The sequence below is a fragment of the Muscardinus avellanarius genome (assembly GCF_963383645.1).
Source record: "Muscardinus avellanarius genome assembly, chromosome: 2".
In the NCBI taxonomy this organism is placed as follows: domain Eukaryota; kingdom Metazoa; phylum Chordata; class Mammalia; order Rodentia; family Gliridae; genus Muscardinus; species Muscardinus avellanarius.
In genome coordinates, this window is record NC_137787.1 from 202,100,058 (window position 1) to 202,124,036 (window position 23,979).

At 60.3% G+C, this 23,979-nt stretch overlaps 1 protein-coding gene across 7 annotated transcripts in view; it reads left to right on the plus strand.

The window, feature by feature from the left end:
- Positions 1 to 23,979, plus strand: part of MCF2L (MCF.2 cell line derived transforming sequence like) — a gene marked incomplete at both ends in the record, with an annotated part of 105,497 nt that overhangs the window by 16,677 nt on the left and 64,841 nt on the right. For 2 of the 7 annotated variants that reach the window (XM_080690059.1, XM_080690064.1), the window contains one exon: positions 13,361 to 13,433. The exons of 4 other annotated variants lie outside the window; for them this stretch is intronic. In XM_080690059.1, coding sequence (XP_080546185.1) covers positions 13,361 to 13,433 — 73 coding nt within the window. Of the gene's footprint in view, positions 1 to 13,360; positions 13,434 to 23,979 lie in introns of those variants that run through there. One more of the 7 variants, XM_080690065.1, reaches the window with a different exon arrangement.

Sequence of the window (23,979 nt, forward strand, 5' to 3'; positions counted from 1 at the left end):
GATGCCTGTCCCACCACAGAAGGCTGCAGCGCACTGTGTTGGGCCCCAGGAAAGCCCTGGATGGGCTGGGTGTCAGGCCCGGTGCCTCCCTGTGCCCTCGGAGTGTCTGAGCTGACGCAGCTGTGGTTGGGGACAGCAGTGCGGTCTGGGGGCTCAGTGTCTCTGCACCATGTCCCAGATCGGGCAGAGTGGGGTCCTTCAGCGCTCTCCTGAAGCGTTACTGTCTAAACTGAAAGCATGGTGGAGGGCACGGCTGGGCCTGGCGGCTCGCGGGGGGGGGGCAGGCAGGAGCCCGTGGGCACAGCCTGGGGCTTCCTCTGCCCACCGCCGAGCCCACCCCAGGGAAGCCAACCCGGCGGCACTTTGTCTAGACTTTGTCTCTTCCTTCTTGTTTTTCTTGTAAAGTCCAGCTTCCCTCAGGGCTCTGTAAGACCCACTGTTCACGTGGGTGAACAGAAGTTCTGCTCAGACCAGGGCAGCGGCTGGGTGCCCTTCCCCCAGGTGGGAACACTTTGCTGGCACCACGTGGAGACTGAGTCCCAGCACCCAAACAGGAACTGAAACGCCCTTTGCAGCTCGCGATCGGTCCTGAACTTCAGGAGTGCCGCTGCTCTGCCCAAAGTGTGCGGAGAGCCGGAGAGGTGTCCCGGCCGTCCACGGGCCGGGTGGCCACCCACTGCGTCCCAGCAGGCCTTCTTACTACCACGGTGGTCCAGGAGAGGTAAGGCCTTCCCACCAACTTGGGCAGTTGCCTCGGTGGGAGACAGGGAGCCGCATCCCCCACTCCCTCCTGTGCCCCATTTCATCCCCACGCAAGGCTGGGAAGGGGCGGAAGCGGGGCGTGAGTGTGTCTTGCAAGCTTGAGTGTCACACAGACACCCTCACTGCCGGGTGGGATACGGTCACTAAGCCGCAGACCAGAAAAGAAACTCAATGAAAGAGCCAGCCCAGGAGGGAAATGGGTCCCCCGGCACAGCTGCTTTGCACAATTAGTGAAAAACCATAAACAGAGCTGGGCATCAAAGCTGGCTTTGATGAAGACTCGGTGTCTGGAGGCGAGGTCGGCCGTCGGGCGGTGGAGCCTCTTCTAGAATGTGAGCTGGACGTCCGGGCCCGCGGGTGTGGGTGCCGTCCCTGGCTCGGGTCCACGGTGACTCGGAGCACACGCAGCGCCCAGCCCCCTCGCTGTTTGCCATGTGGGCACGGCTGCTTCCCCAGCACAAGTGGCTCGCTTTGTATCTTTACTGTTTGTTTTTTTCTGGTTTTATGTGACAAGCAGGACGGTGGTCACGAGGCTTGGGGGAGCCCTGCCGCCACCATACAGGCACGGCTCTACAGTGTGCGGAGAGCTGGGCGTGGCGGCACAGGCCTGGTCCTTCTGGGGAGGCTAGACAGGAGGGTTAGGGCTTGAGGGCACAAGTGTGACAGAGCGAGAGCCTGTTTGGGAACAGGGGGCTGAGGTGTAGCGTGGAGGCAGAATGCGCCTGGGCCCCCGGTGCCAAAAATAAATGAACCAATAAATGCACAAAAGAACAGGGAGCAAACTGGTGTGGAAGCCACGCGTGTGGCTGCCTCGTCCTCACGGTCCCTGAACAGTGCTGCTGCGTGTGCGTGCGTGACACACTCGAGTCCCCAGCCGCTCTGCCCCATAGGGACGCGTCTGCGGGAGCAGGGAGACAGGCGCCAGAGGCCCTTTCTCCAGGGCTCTGGGTGGGCTCAGTGATGGTTCTTGCTACTGCGTCAGCCCTAACACCGTGAGGACTTACGGGAACCGCGCTGCCCTCGAGGCGGCGTGACCCCAGGCCCACCTTCCAGAGGACTTTCAAGTGGGGTTTAGACCAGCACCAGCCGTGGTATGGAGCGCTTGCTCCGAGCCTCAGCCTCGGGCTGTTTTGGGGACAGGACTTTTCTGTGTCTCTAGAGAAGTCCACTTTCTCAAGGACAGAAGGAGAAGAGTCTGTGTAATACAAGCAGCGGTAGGGCTCCTCCTGCACACAGCGCCTGAGACAGGAGATCACGCACGGAGCGACGCTGCCCCTGCAGCCCTCGCTAGAGAGGCAGGTAGAGCGCACCCCACGGCTCTGCACACGAGCAGCAGCCGATTTTCAGAAAATAAAGTCTTCTCTGTTGTGCTAAGAACAGGATTTCCAAGGCCCGAGCCATGCTTTTCTTTGCTGTCACTCATCATTCGTCCATTCACACACACAGGTGCACACACATGTACACACATGCACGCTCCCACACCCTGGAGAGTAAGCATCGCCGCCGCCTTTGGTCCTGCCCCAGCAGTCAGGAGGTGCTAAATCAGGCCTGCTCCCGACATGGCCGCTGGCTCCCGCCCACACGTGGCCCTGCCTGCACCTGGCCAGCAACAGTGGCCAAGCCTGCTGCTCGGCAGCCCCGTGGCCAGCGCCTCCTTCTATTCTGAGCTAAACAAAAGCCCAGGAGACCCGGCACATCCTCTGATGGGCCCCTCTCGCCCGCCTCGTGCTGCCTAAGGAGGTTCTTACACGCCGTGCAGAACTCACCTCCCCGTTTGGGGTGTCTTCCTGGAACATAGACCTGCCTTCCCAACATGGTCTAGCCACATTCCACATCCCACAGGGCATAAAGGCAGAGCTTTTAAAAAGAGTATAATTTCACCAGACTGCTGGAAATGTTATTAGGAGTTGTAAACATTCCCCAGATCTCTCTGATATTTGTAAGTCGGTCAGGTGGAGAAGCCATCCTCCATGTGGCAGGGCAGCCTGCAATTAAAATTTGCCCTTTAGCGGGAGAGGTGGTACGTACCTGTAATCGCAGAACTTGGGAAACGGAGACAGGAGGGTGGCAGGTTCAGGGCCAGCCTTCACAACTTAATGAGATGCTCAGCAGTTCAGAAAGACCCTGTTTCGAGGAGTGTGGGCTGGAGGATGTTGCCCAGGGGTAGATGCGCCTGGCTTCAGGCCTCCGAACAGCGCCCCAGGTTTTCACTCTAAGCCTATTTGGCTTTGGCTACTTATGGCCTGGTTTCCTGGTGCTACAGCAGGCTTCCCTGCATGGCCCAGCAAGGGAGACGCCTGCTTGCCCTTGGACAGGAGGCCTCCGCACACATGGGTCCCAGGAGTGATTTCTCATGCTTGGAGTTTTGGCTTGTTCTGGTCTCACACGCCTGCCAGCAGGGGTTCTTTGTGTGGAAAATTTCTTGTGAAAGCCCTCTTTTGTATTCTTTTTCTGGTTTCATTGTATTTAAATTATTTCCTTAATCAAGGAAAGTACTACCTTTTTACTAGTGGGCGTTGCCCATATTTGGTAGGAGGCGCTGCCCACTGAGAACACCTGGGCCTGAGCTGTGCCCCAGAGCTGCTGCCGATGCCCGCCCGGGCTGCCCGTCTGAGGGGCTGTGAACGTACCAGGGTCTCAAGTCCTTGTTCCCTGGGGGTAGATAGCACTGCCCCAGGAAAATGAACGCTGGGCCACGGAATAGTGATGTGGAAGTTGGATTCTCAGCCGAATCACCCAGTAGTCCAGTTGGGAACGGGGAGGCTTGGTGCTTGATTTCGCTGGCCTAGCATGGCACAGCCACTGCACCCACTGGCCAGTGACACTGTGTTGCACCAGACTTCTACCCTCATTGTACACCAGCACGCTGTGTGAAACATGGAAAGGTTCACTGCTGCTCTAGTCTCAAAAGCATTGGCTTTTGGCAGGTGTGGTGGCGCACGCCTGAAATCCCAGTACTTTGGGAGGCTGAGACAGGAGGATCCCCAATCCAAGGCCAGCCTGGGCAACTTAGCAAGACCCTGTCCCCAAATAGGAAATCAAAGCTCAGTGGTAGAGTGTTCCTGGGTTCAATCCAGGGCCACACAAACATGTACACAAAGCACTGTCTCTGATTGTAGTGAAGCTCTGAACAGGTAAGGGACTTTCTCTGCACAGTGCCCATGCCTCTCACACCACTGTCTACACGGGGGCCACAAAGGCACAGCTGGTTCGGCCTTCACCAGACACGCAAGGGGCACCCAGCCTGAGTCCAGGTGCCATGGGGGTGGAGGAGGGGGGCCGTTCTGGAGACACGTGCTGGAAGTGGACGGGCAGGTCAATGTGGGTGCAGGGAGGGACAGGCACCAGGCACCCAGAGGCTACGGGCACCAGATGGCCAGGGCAGTGGCCAGTGGCGGAGCACCCTGAGCGTCTAGTGTCATTTCAGTGCAGGAGCATGGGGCCACCGTGGGCTTTCAGAAGAAGACGCGCACCCTCCCTCTGAGCTGGAGGCTGGTCTGGTGCCGAGGCCCCGCCAATGGCCCTGTCACAGGCGAGCATGACTGTCCTGTTCATGGCGTGCACCTCACCCAGTCTCCCCGCGTGTCGGTGCTGGAGGCCGGGGACAGCCAGCTCCCCAGACTGGATCAGGTGGGAAATGACTACGGGTTTTAAAGGTTGGGTCAGGTTCATGAAGGAAAGACAGGGTTGCAGGGGGTGGGGGAAAAATAAGAATCCTGACCCAGAATCCAGGCAGCTCGAGGGATTACTGCGGCACCGTAGTCTAGGACACTGTGTGGGGCGTTGGCGCCCCTCGGAGCCCATGAAGGCCTGCTGAGGACTGTGGGAAAGAAGAGGACCGCGTGTGCAGCCGGCCCTAAATGTGTCTTGCTCCTCGGGCCCAGGGGGACGGCTCCACTCTCCCCCACCCCACCCCCATCACTGTCTTTTTCCTGATTACAGAAATCACAGAGGGTCTCGGGTCAGGCTGGGTGTACCCCCTGAGATGCCAGCTATGTTTCCCGTGTTGGGCACCAACTTGGGTGGGGGCTTCGTGGCTGCCCCGGAGGTGTGAGGGGCTGGGGGAGGAGCTGGTCTGTAAATCTGTAAGTCATAAAAGTGTTCGACAGTGGGAAAGTAGTCTTTTTTAATATTCTGAAACACTTAAACTCCTCTTGGTGAACTGTCCCGTTTCCTCTGCTGGTCGAACGCGGCTGCTCAGTGGCCCTGGAGGCCTGCAGTGAGGGCCACGCCGAGTCCTCGAGCCCCGGGAGTCAGTGACTCAGGGACGCAGGGACGTGTGTTCTCCTGCATACGGTGGGTGGGTGTCCGAGCCTCCCCAGGTTGCCTACCAGCAGGGGCCAGGAGGGGTGGACAGGGTGCCCCAGGTGGTGATCCCAGGAGCCAGCGGCCGGGTGCACCACCGCCGAACTGCTCTCTCCCCACAGGAGCCAGGGCAGCTCTCAGTTGTGTGACCCGGAGGTGGGGGGATGGTGGCAGCTTGCTCCTCAGGTGTCTGTCCAGGGACAGGCCTTGGGTGCCCGCCGCCAGCCCTGTCTTCGTCTTCCCCAGCACCCCTTGGCCCGCAGCCTGCAGCAGCCTATCAGCTCCTCAGCTTGCCTGCTCTGCCCAGGGTTCACTGTGGGGCTTTCTGCTCTTGGCCTGCTCCTGCTGCAAGCCCCTGACACACCCCTCATTTATCCCAGCCCAGGATGATCTCATGAGTGGCCGTGCATGGTGGCCTCAGCTTTACAGCCGAGCTCACTGGGGCACAGGGGTCACAGCTACCCAGCAGAGGGGATTCAGGGCTGGGGTCTGTGCCATGGACATGGATATCTGCTGAGCGTGCAGGTTGACAAAAGAATGGCCTGGTGTGTGTGGGCGGTGAGGGCGACACCTGGCATCTGCCCGGGGCTCACCCAGGGTGGGCATCCAGTCCTGCCATTTTCTGCCTATCTGTCTAAGGCTCTTCCACCCCTTCCTCAGCTCTGTGCCCACAGATGGGGTGGCCATCAGATGCCAGCATTCCCCAGGGCCTGGGGGACAAGCTGCTGTGAGGAGGTCCAGACCGTCCACCTGCTGGCCAGCCTGCTGGGTCTCAGCGTGGGCTTGTTCACCTGGAGGGGGGGTGCCCTGGCCCGTGCTCTGTGGCTGCACAGTGGGGCAGGAGTGAGGCCCGGTGGGTCCATTGTACTGTCCTGCTGCCCCGCCCTCTCCTCCTTCCCTTGGGACACTGTTGGCCTTGATGTCCTGCAGGCCCAGCTGATTCCTCTGTCTCTGGAGCTGAGGCCGAGAAGGTCCCGGCTGCTCCCTGGCTTCCCCAGGCTCCAAGCTCCTCTCCTTAGTGCTGGCGGTGGAGGGACGGTGACTAGGAGGTGCGGTGGCCGACACAGGCCAACACCCTGCAGTTCCGGTGCCTTGGTGACGGGAGCTGCCAGGTGTTCTCCGCGTCTCGGAATGGGCAGGGCACAGGCTAGGTGCCCACACATGGCGCCAGGTGACCTGAGCGGATCTCTGCCCCCTCTCCTTCCCACAGCGTTTCCTTTTCCCAAGGGGCCGTCCATCCTGGAGTCCCGTGCTCCCGATCCCTCCCCAGAGGGTTGGGTGACAGGCTGCCCTGCCCTATGGGACCCACAGATACCCTGTGACCAACAGTAAATGGCGTTTGAAACAAGGCACATTAGCTGTAGCGAGTTCACAGGTATGAATGGAGTTTTTGGAGTGCTGGGATCTGGCGGGTGATGGCTGGTGCCGCGGATTGGCTGCCACCCTCCCTCCTTCCTGCCCTCCCGCCCTCCGTGTGTGGCAGCCCGGGGCCTGGCCAGGTGGGGCCCACACCCTGGTTTTCCACTTACTCATCAGGGATGTAGTCCATGATAGGAAACGGCTCAGCACACGCACATGCGCGGTCCCTGAGCTCCTCTGCTGGCCATGTCTGCCCCCCCCCCCACCGGCGGGGCTGTGGGCCCTCAGCAAGGCCACCCCCACACACCGTCCCAGACACAGGCTGTGTCCTGTCTCAGTCTGCTTGCAGCCCTGGAGTCGAGCTGCCACCCCCACGAAACTCCCTAGAAGATCTGCAGACACACCCTGGCAGCCAGAGCGGGCCAGTCCGCCTCTCCACCCCAGGTGTGGCTGGCAGCACAGTGTTGGCCCCGGTGCTGGGGCTGCCTGCTCTGGCCGGTGGCTGCATCTGCTCCCCCTTAGCAGTCAGCTGCGAGCCTCCCAGGGCCTCGGATGTCTCTTGTCCTGCACTTCCCAGCTTGGGGAGGCCTGGGCAAGCAACTGGCCCAGCTCCACATTCGCCCTGGGATCTGGAATTGCCACCAGGAGCCTCAGGGAGATCCGGTCCCTCGGCACGCCCTCCTGCACCCTGTGGCTGCCTTGCCACGTGGGTCTAGGTTTGTGTGGGGCAGGGTGGGAGCCGCAGGTGTCTGAGCCTCTTCAGGAACCCTTGCCTGTCACCCTGGGTAGGCACCACCAGCCCCATCCACGCCAGTGTCCATGTGGCCCCCGCCCTGGCATGCCAGCAGGTCCTGGTGGACAGATCCTGGTGGACAGATGCAGCCAGGCCCTCGGCGTGGCCTGCTCCTGCAGCTGCTTTGACTTGGCTCCACCCGTGTTTGAGTTCCAACATGCTTATCTGTCCACCCCACAGCTGCTGGCTCCAGCTGGAAAGGTCAGGTTGTGAGGATGCAGTGGCTCCTCAAGCCACAGCCTTTCCAGGTGGTGTATCTGCCGCAAGCACGCGAGACCACCAGCACTCCAGCTGCTTAACCCCTGGGACAGAAAAGCGACCGGCTGCCCAGGGCGCTGGACACTGGCCACCCAGGTGGGGGGACATGGAGGACACACTTGCCTTCAGAGCGGTTGTTCCTGGGGCTTGTGAGTCTGTGTCCTCCTCAAGCAGGAGGGTCTTCTGGTCTGCTTATCAAGACCGAGTGGGGGTGCTCCCTCCCCAAGGCGCTGGGCCTCAGGGCTCCCTGTGGGTCCTGGGCCTCCTGCTGTTCAGCAGAGGACCCAGGTGTTCCCAGACTCACCCATTGCCATGGCTGTTTTCTGCACCACGTTCCTGGGTTGTTATATATAGATCAAACTTCTGCGTGCATTCACAGTAAAAGACACAAGTAAATAAAGAGTGAGGATTAATTAGAAATAAATATAAGGGGCTGCCGGGCGTGGTGGCGCACGCTTGTAATCCCCGCGCTTGGGAGGTAGAGACAGGAGGATCATGCAGGTTCAAAGCCAGCCACGCTGGCTTAAGAGACCCTGCTTCCAAATAAAATATAAAATAGGTCTGGGAGTGTAGCCTGGAGGTAGAAGAATTCTATTCCTGATATCACCAAAAAAAAAAAAAGGGGGGGGGAATGTTCCCTTCCCAATGCCACTGTTAATTCCTTTGGTCCCAAGGCATGAAACGTAAAAGCATAAAAGCACTGGGGAAGGTTCTCAAGGATAGGGCAAAACTCAAGACTAGGGCACCAGAGCATCGCAGGTCGGCAGCTCAGCATGGCGAGCAGGAGGCGAAGGGCGGGGGTCCCTGATGGGCGGTGCTGGGGGCCTGGAGCAGGAGCCAGCTTGAACAACTCCAGGCTCAGAGTGGGCTGGTGATGGGCTTTGGGCTTCTCAGGCCACACAGCCGTGCCGGGCCCTGGGGTCCACTCTGACGCCGTGAGCTGCCTCTGGTTATGCGTGCGATTCCGTAGCCACTGTCCAGCCAGGTGAGAGCCGGTCTTCCAGGAGCCCCTGCTGCTGCCAAAAGGTCTGCAGTGATGGCCAAGCTTCTGTCCTTCACACATGTGTGTTTCTCAGCACTCAGGCAGGTGCGTGCCCAGTGGGGGCAGACTGTGTCTGTGGGCAGAACCAAGCAGAACATGGCCTCCTGATGCTGCTGCCCGTGGCCTGCAGGGTCTCTGTGGGCAGGCTCAGCCCTGTGGCCTGCAGGGTCTCTGTGGTCCCTGCGGTGCCCAGCTGGGTCCTCCGTGGCTGGTCTTCTCCTGGATTCTCCATGGCATCCCCATGCCAGCCTCCTTTCCCTTCTCGTCTTAGCTGTATCACGTGCACCGTTAAGTGCAGCCACACAGAGTCTCCCTTTTCACGGGGCAGGAAGGTTTGAATGTCAGCAAAACTGGAGCGCCAATGCGCTAGAGAAGGAGCGCGTCTCAAGCAAGTAACGTCCTTGCCAACGCTGTCCTCCGCAGCGACAAGGCTGGCCCCGTGCCCAGCTTCGTGTCTGGCCCTCGGCTGGCACCACGCACCCTGCGAGTGTCTTTGTGGCGCGTCCCACAAGGAAAATGAGCGTGTAGGGTCACGGCAGGCTCCTCGAGACACGGAGAGCCTCCGGCACAGTGGTAGGCTGTGGTGTGCCGACCCCAGCCATGTCCTGTGGTCACGCCCAAAACCCTGCTGGTTGTGCCGGGCTTCCTGGCTATGGCCTTGGGGGCCCTCAGGGCTCAGCAGTGACCTGGGTGTCAGAAAATGGTCGGGACCCGGTGACGTACCATCCCTGCCCCCCATGGCTCTTCCTCCACGGACTCCATGTGGAAACAGCCACCAGGCTGGCCTCTGCCAGGAGACTTTCCCAGCCGCGCCTCCCAGCCCCCGCCCAGTGCTCAGGAGGCGGGCTCCTGTGTGCTCCCCGGCATCCATGCCCGGGCAGCCTGGGTCCCATCCAGGTGCTCGTCACCGGGTGGGCCAAAGCTAGTGGCCTCCACAGGGCGAGGCAGACGAAGGGCTTTTTCTGAGGTGTCCAGAGCAGAGACAGCAGGGGCGCGTCAGTGCACACAGGCACGCGATTGCTGGCATTGGTGAGACGCAAGTCACATCAGCTGCCTCAACGCTGCGCACACCTCTGGAATGTAGGAGCTTGGCACTGCCCTCCAGGACCTGGGATGGCATGGGGTCTACACCTCCAGCCCTGGTCACTGCCCTCCAGGACCCGGGATGGCGTGGGGTCTACACCTCCAGCCCTGGTCACTGCCCTCCAGGACCCGGGATGGCGTGGGGTCTACACCTCCAGCCCTGGTCACTGCCCTCCAGGACCCGGGATGGCGTGGGGTCTACACCTCCAGCCCTGGTCACTGCCCTCCAGGACCCGGGATGGCGTGGGGTCTACACCTCCAGCCCTGGTCACTGCCCTCCAGGACCCGGGATGGCGTGGGGTCTACACCTCCAGCCCTGGTCACTGCCCTCCAGGACCCGGGATGGCGTGGGGTCTACACCTCCAGCCCTGGTCACTGCCCTCCAGGACCCGGGATGGCGTGGGGTCTACACCTTCAGCCCTGGTCACTGCCCTCCAAGACCTGGGATGGCATGGGGTCTACACCTCCAGCCTTGGTCACTGCCCTCCAGGACCCAGGATGGCGTGGGGTCTACACCTCCAGCCCTGGTCACTGCCCTCCAGGACCCAAGATGTTGTGGGGTCTACACCTCCAGCCCTGGTCACTGCCCTCCAGGACCCAAGATGTTGTGGGGTCTACACCTCCAGCCCTGGTCATTCTGTGCTCCAAGACCCAGGATGGCCTGGGGTCTACACCTCCAGCCCTGGTCACTGCTCTGTAGACATGCAGTGGTGTTGGGTACACACCGCCAGTTCGGGGTTGTTCACCGCAGAACAGGGTGGTGTTTGCACTCACTTTCTGTGCTTTGCTGGCCGTGGGCCGTGGCGTGGTGTGGCGTGGCCGGGCTCGGCCGCAGGTATGTCCAGTCACAGAGCTCATGAAAGCTATCCTGGGCGCACTGCCTTCATGGGTGGCAGGTTGTTTCATATTGAGCGGATCAACCATGTGTGTCAGCCATGGACGTCACCAGCGAAGGATGGCCTGTCCCTGGGTGTGAGGGTGATGGTGGCCAGGGCCAGACCTGTGGTCTTGATGGTCGAGTAGTTAGCTCTAATAGTCAAGATTTGCCAGGGGGGAGAGACCTCGGTCTATCCAAAAACATCCTGGGGTTTTGGGGTTCTGGGATGGAGCAGGGCTCCGAGGGCACCAGGTGGCTTGCACAGCCTCCCAGGACAGAGGCCAGCCTCTGCCCTGTTTGCCCTGCAGAGGCACATCGCCTGCCTATGCACCTGGAGCTCACCTCCCTCCGCACACTGCAGCTGCCCCATCACGGTCCCCCGGACACCTTGAGGGCACAGTCCAGGGGCTCTGCTATCCTAGTGCTCGGAAGCAGGTCCTCTGAGTGAGCCCCTTCTCTGGACATCCCTGAGTGCCTGTGCCCTGTGGGTGCCCAGGGCCTCTCAGTCAGTCCTGCTGGGTGTTGGGCCCCAGTGGCCTCCGTGGGAGGTGGGCCTGGAGCGGGTGTGGCAGGGTGTGCTCGGCCCCAGGCCTCTGCGTGTGGTGGGTGGGCACTGCCCCCCTGCTCTCCTCTGGCCAGCAGGCCGAGGTGGGGCAGGCCTGATTTAGGGGCCTGCTTGGCCATATGCCATGGTGGGAACAAGGCCCTCGAGTCTGGAAGCAGTGTGAGGGTGGAGAGGGCCGTGCGCACTTGTGAGCTGGCCCGCCGCACAGCCGCAGCGGAAGAGTAATGGCCACCACTCATGGCGGAAGGCTTCGGGAAGCTCTCGTGGTCTCCTGTGTGTGCTGGGCTCTCGCTGGTGTAAAACGGGGAAACGGAGGTTTCAGACAGTGTGAACACAGCCCCAGGTCCTAGCGAGCGCTTCTGAGCCCTGATCGTTGTTGCCTCGTCCTCCTTCTGGTGAGTGGAAGAGAGTGTCGTGTGCTGGGGCTTGGGGAAGCCCCAGGTTCCCCGAGCAGGAACCAGGCTGCTTGCCCTGGCTTGGCCTCCTCTCAGAGGCCGGAGGCCGGCGTTCCAGGTGGACAAGCCACGGGTAGTCACTTGCCAGGGCTGCAGGGACGATGGGGACACACCTGACGCAGGCCTGTGCTGCATCCACAGTGGGCGCCAGCAGAGATGGGCAGCAGTCAGTGCAGTGTGAGGGCCACGGGGAGGCTGGAGCAGCTGGGCCCAGCGAGAGCCCCTCCAGCTCCTGGGGTGGTGGACTCAGCTTGGGCCTGGGCCCTCTGCTGCTTGCTTCAGGTCCCCAGACAGACAGCCTCACACCACCCTGGAGACTGAAAGGACAGTCCCCGCCAGCCCCACCTGGTGGTAGTGGCCTCCAGTCCCCGGTGTGGTCGCCAGAGCCTGTCCTGGACGGGCAGGTTTCAGGTGCTGTGTCCGAGTGTTCATGACCCCATGTGCTTTGCCTCAAGTGTTGTGAGAGCTGCAAGCCCCCTGCTCGCGGAGCTCTAAAAGGAGCTCACTACAGACAGGTGGACATGAAGAACAGAAACAGCTGCCCACAGGGGCCCGGCTTGTCACCCCCCAGAGTGGGCGTGCCACCCAGGAAGAGGCCCCGGCCCTCCAGACCAGCTCCGGATAGGGATTTATCTATCCATGGACAGGGCCTTGTCTAGGCAAGGATTCCTGCAGCTCAGGTCCTGCACCCCATGGACAGGACCTCGGTTTAGAGGGGCTCCTGTGGCCCAGACCCCCGCACTCCATGGACAGGACCTCAGCTGAGCAGGGCTCCTGTGGCCCAGGCCCCCGCACCCCATGGACAGGACCTCAGCTGAGCAGGGCTCCTGTGGCCCAGGCCCCCGCACCCCATGGACAGGACCTCAGCTGAGCAGGGCTCCTGTGGCCCAGGCCCCCGCACCCCATGGACAGGACCTCAGCTGAGCAGGGCTCCTGTGGCCCAGGCCCCCGCACCCCATGGACAGGACCTCAGCTGAGCAGGGCTCCTGTGGCCCAGGCCCCCGCACCCCATGGACAGGACCTCAGCTGAGCAGGGCTCCTGTGGCCCAGGCCCCCGCACCCCATGGACAGGACCTCAGCTGAGCAGGGCTCCTGTGGCCCAGGCCCCCGCACCCCATGGACAGGACCTCAAGCTGACAAGGGCTACTGTGGCCCAGGTCCCCGAGCCCCATGGACAGGACCTCAGCTGAGCAGGGCTCCTGTGGCCCAGGCCCCCACACTTCATGGATAGGCCCTCAAGCTGAGCAGGGCTCCTGTGGCCCAGGCCCCCGCACCCCATGGACAGGACCTCAACTGAGCAGGGCTCCTGTGGCCCAGGTCCCGTAGCCCCATGGACAGGATCTCAGCTGAGCAGGGCTCCTGTGGCCCAGGCCCCCACACTTCATGGATAGGACCTCAAGCTGAGCAGGGCCCCTGTGGCCCAGGCCCCCGCACCCCATGGACAGGACCTCAACTGAGCAGGGCTCCTGTGGCCCAGGTTTCTGCCCTACAATTGGCCCAGTGAAGGGACCTGGCTGAGCATGGGGCCCCTGCAGGGAGGGTCCAGACGGGCAACAGGGAGCCTGGAACTGCAGCCAGCAGGGCTCAGCTGCAGCCAGGATTTCAACAGTTAAGCCGTCCTCAGCAGGATAAGTGAGCCCCTGCCTCTGGCTCCTTAATCAGGGACATCAAATCTGAGGCCCTGGGAGGAACAGCCTTTCGCCCAGCAGAGGCCAGCAGCCTGCGCAGCCAGCTCAGGGAGGTGCGTGGCCCCACTCGGCAGCCCAAGATGGAGCTCCGCCGGCTTCCTTTGTGTGCCCCCGGCAGGCGTTCTGGGAAGCAGGTCTCCGGCTCCTGACCTGTTGACAGTGCCCGCGCTGGTATGACCTTAAGCCTGGTCTCCCTGCTGTCCCGGGACATCACGGCTCTCTGGCTCCTGCTGAAGACCAGAGCAGGTGTGTCTGCCTGGGATGAGCGAGTTTGCCGGGGAGAGCTTGCCGGGGTGATAGTGCGTGGGGATGTTCTGGCGCCGTGGTGCTATTGTGGCAGATGCCGCTTCAGCTTGTTGCCGGTCCAGCCGGAGTCAGCAGGAGGGAGCTGGTGCTGGGCTCCCGGTCCATCGCTTGAATGCTGGAATTTGGAGTGGCGCAGGTGGTGCTGGCCGGGCTAGGGACGGAAGCATCATGCTCCTCGGGGAGGGGACCGGGCCTCGCCTGCTGGTCTTGACGGTGTCGCCACCCTGTCCTGACGTCGGTCCTGACGACAGGGCTGTGTGCTCCTGGAGGTGCAGTGTGGAGGCTGGTGCACGCTCCTTCCTCGGGCTCCTTTGTTCAGGCTTTCTCGTACACATGCCGGTTGGCAAGTGAAGGTCGGCCTCTCCCCCTCTCAGGACACTGACCTGCGCTCACCCCTCTCTGGCGCTCGATGCCTGGGCTCGGGCAAGGAGGACTTGGGCCAGATGGTAGAGCCCAAGGACAGCGAGCCGGCGGTCTCCTGGGCCCCGTGTGTCCGCTCCATCTCTGCTAGGTGGTGGCTGCTGCCCGTGGCGTCTCCTGTCCTGCCCCTTGGCCCAGGAGAGGGAACAGGCACCATGTAGGGAGGAAATGAGTTTGGGTGTCGTTGGCCATTTCTAAGGAAGGAAGAAGGCTTATTTTTGTTAATTTTAATGACTCAAACCTCAAATATCCAGACCAACAAATAAACACCTGAAGTTTCCTACTGTAAACAAAGCAATCGAGGGTGAAAGGTGACCTCTTAGAGGGATTTCCCTAACAGATAAGATGCAGGATGTGGGTGCGTAGGGGCCCTGTGAAAATCTCAGCCACCCACCACTGGACTCTGAGCTTGGCACCTGCGTGTCTGACCAGAGGAATCTGGTCTCGGATCTGAGTCAGGGTCAGAGGAGCAATTGGTGGACGCGCCCCAGGACCCCGAGGCGAGGGCCCCCTCTTCGCCACGCGGGACCCTGGACCGTCAGCACTCACTTGCGCGGAGCCCGTGGAAGGCCCCGCCATGTGTGACAGGCGCTGTAGCTGTCTTTTTCCCTAATTAAATGTGAGTTTTAAGTATTAAACCAACTAGATATGAGTCTTAATTATTTTTCCTCAGTTCTTAGTGGATGTATAGGTCCAGTTTATTTTTAAGACAAATAAGGTCTCAGATGAATGTCCTGAGGAGTTGCTGAAGTGAAGGCTGGGGCCTTCTCTCCAGGCTCTAGAAACCTTTGCTGGGTTTTCTGCCCCAAAAGGTTTCTGTTCTGTTGAAGAAATGGAGCTGCCAGCGTGGCACAGGTGGGGTGAGTCCACGAACCTCTGTGGGTCCTCCAGGCGGGCGCCTCTCGGTATTCAGAGGCTGCGTGATGGGACACCTAGCTCTCACAGAACACACGCGGCAGGAGCGGGCTGGCGGGCGGCAAGGTGGCCGGGGAGACCTGGGACCCGACCGCAGGCCGAGCAAGTCACACAGCTGGGCAGACAGGTGAGGGGGACCCCGGCCGTCATCCAGAGGTGGCCTCCGTGCCCCAGGAGGATGCTGGCATCATGGCAACTGTGACCCCCCCATTAATGAGGCACACAGATCAGGTGGCCCCCAGAGGGCACTCCGCTGGCCTCACCCGCCCCACCCTTCTCTCTGTCTTTGGTTTATTTCGTTGTCTCTGTTTCTGTTTCTGTCTCTGTCTTTATCTCTCTTTCTCTCTGTTCATGTTTTGCCTCTGTCTCTATTTCTCTGTCTCTCTGTCTCTCTCTCTCTCTCATTCTTTCTCTGGATTTTGTTTCTGTGTCTGTCTTTACCTCTTTGTCTCCGTCTTGGAGTCTCTCTGTCCCTTGTCTCTGTCTCTCTGTCTCCGTCTTACACACACACTGTGCCCTCAGTGGCCCTGGCTGGGCCTGCACTGCTGGGCCCGCTCTCGAGTGCGGCCGTGCCCGCTGCCGCTTTCCTTGGGCTGGATCTCTGGAGCCTGGCCTACCCACCACGCTGCGTTTTGTCTGGAGAGTGTTCTTGGTGGAGGTTCAGGCGCCTCTTGCTTGTCTTTTGAGTTATTGAGGTCTTAACACTTAGAAAGTGCAAGGCTGCATTGTCTGTGAGCTCAGGAAGGGTTCATGGTGGCTGGGATTCTGGGGAGGCACTCGGGGCTGGCGGGCCGCAGGCGTGTGCATGTGCGTGCGCAGAGCAACCCTCTCATGTGTGCTGTGGGGTGACTGTGCCCCGGGAGCAGGAAGGCCTGGCCTCCGTGAGCTCTTTTAGTAGACCTCCCCTGGTGTTAACCAAGGTATTTTGGTTTTATGTCCAATGTCATTATTTTAGAATGGGTAAGAAAAGAAAAAAAATCTATCAGAAAAGTCTCTTTCATTTCTAAATGGCAGCAGGCCCATGTGGTGTGTGCGTGCGTGCGTGTGTACATATAACACGCATGCACACGTGGTATAGGAGCGTGCACATGGCATGTAGACTGTGCGAGCCATGCATGTAAGATGTGTGTGCGTGTGACATTTAAGCCATATCTGCCTCTGTCCTGGCAAACACAGCTGTTCCTCAGAGCATCAAAATTGCAGGAACCCACCAGGCGCCACGGCTTCCACCTGCAATCCCAGTCCTTGGGAGGCAGAGCCCAGGGGATTACCCGTTCAAGGCCAGGGCTCTGTAACGTAGTGAGACCCTGTTTCAAAACGAACAATGATATAGGGCTGAGGGTGCAGTTCAGTGTAGAACCACCCTGAGCTCAACCCCCAGAACCACCAAGAACCAAGCAGTAAACAGAGGGGATGTTGTGAGCAGCCGCTGGGGCGGTCAGCCGGCCCAGGGACCCTGCTCCTCCGTTGCCTGGAGCTGCTTTCTGGCCGAGCGGCTGCTGTGCTCTGTACTTTGATCAGGGCTGTTTGCTCTAACTGCAAGGCTCCTTGCCTTCGGAGGGGAGATCTGGTTTAGGCCGAAGTGTGCTGTGGTCTGCTGTTCTTCCCCACTGCCTCCGCCCCCCACCTCCTGCTGCCTGAGATCCGCCCCCGCTCATGGTGTCAGGTTGACTGAATCTCCTGTGACCCATTTTCTTTCAGTGTGACCAGTCAGCTTTTCCTTCCCTGGGGAGGGGCCCGCCAGGTGAGCCCAGCAGTCCTGGACAGCCTCCCTCAGGCCCTGTGCCCTCCACTCAGGCCGGGGCCTCGGTGTGAGCCCGAGTCAGGGTGGGGATCCCTAACCTGCCCCAGCCCACTGGGGACATGGCTTCCTCAGAGGGACAGCCCACCGGGAAGGGCCCACCCACGATGGAGCTTATGACATCAGCACCACGGGACGGGCCCCTCCTAATTGGGCGCCAAGGGAAGAACAGAGCCCGTGGGATCCGTCCACTGGGGCCTGCACTAAAACAACTCCGACTGCACGAAGGCCTGGCCCAGCAGTGGGTTTTGATTTCTGTTTTGAGAGTAGTTCTTTTTTCTGGTGACCTATGACCTTGAGTTGGTAGGCTTGTATTTTTATTTTTATTTATTTTATTTATTTATTTTTTGTGGTACTGGGGTAGAACCCAGGGGCATTGTACCCCTGAGCTACACCCCCAGCCCGATTTTGTATTCTTTATTTTCAAACAGGGTCTCACTGAGTTGCCAAGGGCTCACTAAATAGCTGAGGCTAGCCTTGAACCACAATCCTCCTGTCTCAGCCTCCAAATGCTGGGACTATAATCGTGCACCACCACACCCAATTTAGGCTTGTATTTTTAAGTAGCAGAATTCCCTGGATTTAGCCAAGCTCTTTGAGGCCTGTGGGGCCTCAGGAAAATGATGGTGTAGAGAACTCTGGGCAGGGGGAGGGGGGCGGGCCCCGCATGTTCCCAAGGCCACGCGTGCACAGCTGTGTGCTGTGACCTTGTGGCACTGGCTGCCGCTGGCCTCTCCAGCCCTCCCTGCACATGCAGATGGTGGGAGGACGGGCAGAGAACTCATGGATGGGGGCGTGACGAGGCCTCACCAGGGCCTCACCCCAGACTCTCGTGTGGGTGCTCACGCTGGAGTGACCGGGCTGGCTGGGGCGGAGGTGGGTGCGGGCAAGCCAGGGGCCGTGCCCTGGACTCCCTCACCGTCTTTCCTGTGAGCCTGCCCACTTGCCCCTCCCTCCATCCCAGCCTTGTGCTGGATGAGGCAGACCCAACCTGGAGCCAGCTTCCCCCGACCACCTGCCCTAGACACTGCAGACCACAGTACCGACCCCTCCCGGTACCACGTGGGCTCCGTGGCCACCCTTCCCACTGCAGCCCCGCCTGCCCTCCTGCAGCACCTCGGCTTGGCCAGGTGTCAGTCTGTGGCTGCTTCTTCTGGGGAAAAGCCAAGAGGCCCTGCCCAGACCTGGCCATCCTGAGCCGAGGGTGGGCCTGCAAGCATCCATGTTCTCTGCCCAAGTCTTTGTGCTCCCTGACTGAGCTGTGCTCCCTGGCCGATCCCAGCTCCCTGGCCAAGCCGTGCTCCCTGGCCGAGCCGAGCTCCCTGGCCTAGTCTCTGTGCTCCCAGGCCGAGCCGTGATCCCTGGCCGAGCCGAGCTCCCTGGCCGAGCCAAGCTCCCTGGCCAAGTCTCTGTGCTCCCTGGCCGAGCTGTGCTCCCTCTCTGTGCTCCCTGGCCGAGCCTCTGTGCTCCCTGGGCAAGCCTTTGGTGGAGTATCTGAGAGTACCAGGCATATCGCCTGCCTCCTTCCCCACCCCACCCGCCCTCCTGTGGCCAGGGCATTGTCCGCCCCTGTAGTTCGCCCCTGGTGGCCTAGACTCTGCCGTTAGCAACACTAACAGATCCCAGGAGCCGTGCCTGAGTGGCAGCTACTCTCCTGTGACAGGGGAATCCTCTTCCCCACAGTACCTACGAGGAGCCAGCAGGGAAAGCAAACTTCCCAGGGTCGCCAGCCAGGGTGTGGGGAGCCTGCGCCTGGCTCGCGTCTGGCCTCCGCAGGGCAGGCGTCGTGTCTCGCAGCTGAGCTGCTCAGCGATCACTGGCCAGTGACTGCCGAATACAAGCGCCGTGCCGCATCGCAAGTCACCACTTGGACTTGTTTTGTTTTTTTGCTTGTGACTTTTTTTTCTGGACCTTTACAAAGATTAGTTTTGGGAGAAAAGGAAGCCCTTGCACCTGTTGGTGAGAATATTAATTAGCACAGCCATTATGGAAAATAGTATGGGGGTCCTCAAAAAAGTTAAAAATAAACTGCCATTCGAGGAATCTGGCTAGTGGGTGTTTCGGGAGGAACTGACACTGGTCTGTACAAGAGCCATCTGCACTCCATGGGCCTCGTTGCACCGTGCACTGGAACCAAGAGGTGGCATCAGCCCAAGTGTGGTATAGTGAACAAGGTGGTACCTGTACAGAATGGAATACTATCCAGCCTTCAAAAAGGGGGTCTTGCCATTTCAACATGGATGAGCCTGGAGGGCCATGGTTGAGACCAGCAGGGCACAGGTCAGTCCCTGTGACACACTCACATTATCTGAGCCAGCGGATTCGTGGGGCCCAGCCAGGGGCTGGAGGACGTTGGTCAAAGGACCCGGAGTTGCAGTTACGCAGAGTGAATGAATTCTGGGATCTAGGGCACAGAACAGCCACTGTGTTTAACCCTGCACTCCGGGTTAAACACCTCAAATTTGCTGAAAGAGCAGATCTGCAGTGCTTGGACTACACACAGCCAGGGACTGTGTGTGTGTGTGGGGGGGGGTAAGCTAACAGCTGCCCACGGAGATCAGCTCACCACTCAACATGTATCAGAGCATCACACATGTGCCCTAAGACCACCCCTGGAGCTGAGAGGACCTGTGAGCTCAGGCAGCAGCCAGGCAAGGCTTCAGATGAGCAGCGGGCTGTGGAGGGGGCTCCAGACCACACGCCCCCAAGTGCACTGAGTCCCCTGATGCGCCGAAGCATCTTCTGTGCTGCCCCTAACCCTCTTCCCAAGCCGCCTCTGTCCCCTGCTGGAGAAACTCTCCGCACCCCAGAAACAGGCAGCCACGGCTGAACGGCGGCCAGGACCTACCAGCTCAGCACGCCTCGGTGTCCTCTGCAGGGGCTCAGGCCCTGGCGTGAGGTGGCAGGCTGGCCCCTGGCACTGGCCCGCTGCGGTCCTGAGCCTGGCCTAGGAGCCCATGGCTGCAGCAGGGCTGAGGCTCCCTGCCCAAGGTCCTGCCGCTGCCCTGAGTGCCCATGATGTAGACGGGGAGGCAGGTGGCCAGGCAAGCAGCTCAGGGCATCTTGCCAAGCCCGTGTCTTCCATGACCCCAGGTCGTGCTGCAGGAAGAGGACTGGAGGTGGGGTCTGAGGCGGCCTCTGGCCTGCTCCTCTCTGCCCACCAAGCAGGCCTGGGCCTCCTCCAGCCAGCTAGGTCCCGATGGTGCACTCTCCTGGACCCGCGGCTGCTCTGGATGCGGCAGCTGGCACATATCTCTTGCAGGGTGGGCCGGTCAGTGCCCTCGGCTGTCATGCAAGTGGGACAGACTGGGGGAGCCCCAGGTGGGAGAGAGCAAGGGACAGAGACAGACTCGTGTTCCCACAGGCACAGAAGGAAAGGCCTCTCCCATCACCCTCAGGTGCTGACAAGCCCAGACTCTGGGCCGCAGAGGATGCTCTTGCAGGAGGACCACCCGTCTCACTTGCCTGATTGGCTGCTGTGTGTTGAGCGCCCTGAGCAGCTGTGTGCAGGGCCCTCTCGGCACCCAGGGCCCAGGGAGCTCTGTGAGCACCCACCCACCTGCTGCCCGGCTAGGGGCCCTCATGTATCTGTAGTCAGACTCCTTTAGTCTTAAAACTATGGATTGCACTTGAAGTTAAAACTGAGAAATTTAAAAATATTGACATATAAAAATAGCAATGATAAGCCCATCATGGCGACATTGACTGCTTCTTAACGAAATGCAGCTGCCTCAAGAACAAGAACCCGAGGGAGGAGGACCCTCCCGTTCCACACTTGCACCCTTGAGCTGGTTGCCAGGCTGGCTGGCCCACAGGGTTGTGATCTGTGGCTTCTTAGGAAGCAGCCCAGGCTCTGTGCAATACAGGGATGGGCAGGTGTCACCTGAGTGTGCCTAGGGAATAGACCTTTAGAGCCCTGCACAGGCCCTTGGCTTTAAAGAACTGAAATGTTCTTTAAAAATCAAATCCAAAGCAAACTTCAGTGGTGCCTGGCAAGCCCTTCTTTCTGGACACTCCCACCCCCAAGAAGAGGCTTCTGTATGGTGTGGCTTGAGGCTGAAGAGCACGGTGCCTGGTCTGACAGCCCCTGCAGAGACCGCATCATGGGTCTCTTGAGGACAAAGTGCAGGCCGAGGGCTGGTCAGCCCAGGGGAGCATCCACAGGCATCAGTGCCATGAAGTATGCAGGAGCCAGCACCCTGCCCCAGCCATGCGTGTGGGCTCAGTCTCCTTCCCAGGAGAAAGGCAAGCTAAGGGCTTCTGCATGCTCCGGGCTTCGTAGATGCCCGGGACTTGTTTCTGTGTCTTTCTCGCCGCAGTGGCTTACAGTTGGAGGATGCAGTTGGCGGGTTGCGATGGGGTCTGATCTTGTTATGGTGGGAGTGGTGTCTTGTGGAGGGCAGGCGGCCCTGCGGCCCCGGAGATGGCAGCTTCACCTCTGCGTCTCCCTTGTGAGCGTGCACAAGGTTTCTGCATGACTCTCACTGAATCCTAGAGAACATTTTAAAAAGCCAGTGTCCATGCCTTGGCCATGGTGGACATGGCCACAGTCCGCATGGCCTCACATAGGAGAGACACGAGCTCTGCTTATGCGCCCTCTAAGAAGCCAGAGGACACACTGGGAGTGAGGGGGAGGACAGCGGGGAGGGGTGGCAGGGCGGCAGGAGGGGCCGGGCCACGACTCCTGGTCTGACCTGGACTCTGCCAGCCATCTGGTACCTGGGTCTTCCAGGGTCAGGCTTTTTCTGGTGGCTGAAGGTCAGCTCAGCAGGCACCCCTTTGATCTCGAGGGACGCCGGTGCCTGCCCAGGGTGGGTCGCTGACTTCTCACTGCGTCTCTCTAAAAACTGCCTGCAGCCTCGCAGCGAGCAGATGGTGGGTCCCCACCCCGGCCCTGCCACGCGGGCTCGGCCCTGGCCTCTGGATGAGGACATTTCACTCCTTGTCTTCAGCATTTGTGAATTGGGGCAGATCAGCTCCGGATCAAGTGTGAGCAGCCTCTCTCTTGAGCTCACATTTCCCAGTGTCCTAATTACTAAGCACCACCTTGATTTCCCATTGGACGCCTTTTCTCTTCAAAGCCAGGTGTCAGTGTAATCCTCTGTACCCCGTCTTCTCTTCCCTTGGCCCATGAGCAAGGGGGTGACGCTGCCCAGCCCCTCCTCCAACCGACTCTCCTGCTCAGCCCACCCGAGCTGCACTGGACGGCTTTCTAGGACCAGGGCCGCCCTGGGCTCTGGCCCCTTGTTAAAGTGACCTCCCCAACATGCCTGGGAGCAGAAGCAGCAGGAGCTGCTCTGTGAGCCCAGGTGCGACCACGGGAGCCCCTGGGCTTCTTCGGAGCAGGTGGCTCTGAAGGTCGCCTTCTGTGGAAGACGTGGCTTCTTCCTCTGGGGCTTTTGTCTTACAGTTTAAGGATTTACTTTCTAGAAAGTAGGACATTTGATGAGTGTGTGAATTAACCTGCTGTGTATGTGCCTCGCCCCAAAGCAGATAAATACGTGGGATTTAAGACGTGAGGATTCTGCCCAGAGAGTCAGTGTAGGTCTTAAATGCCCCGAGTGACAAGTCGGAGCCCTTGGCCCATGTAACTAACATGGGAATGTGAACCCCTCGTGCCCACCGGTGATGGCTTCTACCCAAACCTGTGGCCCTGCTCTGCAGGGCTCCTTGGAGCCCGCAGCCTCGGCTCCTGCCTGCTGGGTCCCGCTCCCTGCACACTGGATGCTCCCCGTGGGCTTGATGGACAGGTCACCACCCGGGGGACCAGGGAGTCATTCCGTTTGACCCTCAGCTTTGCCCTTGAAGAGATGCACTGTTGTGTTGGACCGTAAGTGAAGGCCCCTGGGGTTGGGCCTTTTGCCAGATATAAATGAGGAGACAATTAGCAAATAATAGACTCTGTGTGGCCGGAGGCTCCTCTCCCCAGCTGCCCGCCCCCCGCCCGCACCCACTCTTCCCTCTGTCCCCTGAGGGAGGCCAGCTCTGGCTCCCCTTCAAGGTCTCCCCACCGGAGCCCCATGCAAGGGCTCGGGCACCTGAAGCTCTGGTCACTGCTGTGCTTTCCCCCAGCCACTGGTGACAAGCGGAGGGTCAGAGGCCCCTCAAGTGGACAGGTGTGCACGGGCACTGCCTGCCCGCCCGGCTTCCTAAAGTGAAGCGGGCCCTGGACTTCATCTCAGCTGGCTGGGCTCATAGATCCAAGGGGAGGCCTGACTAGTCCCACTTTGCGGACTTGGAGCCGGGATTCGGCACAGTGTTATTATACGGGTAAAACTCAATAGCTGGGGTCTGGATAGCCCCCTGGGCCAGCCCAAGTGTCCGGCCCTCCCCACCTGTAGGGTGACAAGGACAGCCTTCCAAGGTGTTGTCTTGAGAGCCCAAGAAGGGGCAGAGTCCGCCTGCCCATCCCTCACTGGTGCCACTGCTCCCGGGACCCTGACATGGGGCCCAGGGAGCTGGCATGGGAAGCTCAGCTTAGCCTGTCCACCAATGTCCCTGGCCCTCCCACCCTCCCTCATGGCCTGGGTCCCTGCTGGGAGTCCCTCCCTGCAGACATTGTCCGTATTGTCTGCACTCACACCAAGTCTGTGGATGCCTGCCCTGACCTTTGACCACGTGGGTGGGCCGGTGACCTGGGTCCTGCCCCAGGAGATGAGGTTGGGAGGCTGGGGCGTCTTCTTGTCTGTCCACAGTGCTATTCTATGATGCTTTTGTTATCCTCGAATCCACAAATTAAAGACCGGATGAGATTAAAACCTCCAGTCACAAAGGGCAGGATTGTCCCACCGTTCTTGAGTGGCTAGAAAAGTTAGGAAGGAAGGAAGGAAGGAAGGAAGGAAGGAAGGAAGGAAGGAGCAGGCAGACAAATGAAAGTGGCCCCCAAAGCTCTCGGTGCCAGAGCCCACTGCCGCCACGGCTGTGAAAACGTGAAAACCCAGGGCTCCAGGGCGGCTGGAGAGGCCCTCTGTCCTCCTCAGCATCCGAGGACTGGTCCGCGGTCGTGACCCGTGTAGATGGACTTAGTTTATCCCTAGGGGATTAGGGGAGGCCGGAGCCCTAGGCCCGGTCCCTGAAGCCGGAGCGGGCGGGCGCTTGGTGCCCTGTGGCCCTGCTGTAGAAGGCGGAGAAAAGCTCCCTGAGGCCTCTGGGCTGGGCTGAGGGGGGTCGGGCTGCCTGTGTGCAGGGCGTCTGCGGAGGGCAGCTGTGCCAAGGCCCCCGCTGGATGCACCTGGATCCTGAACTCTAGAATGGGCCGCGGGCCTGGGGTGGGTTGGGCAGGGAGGCCCTACAGACATCCCTTGGCGGGACTCAGCTGTGTTTCAGCCTGTCCCTGATCCAGGCGGATAG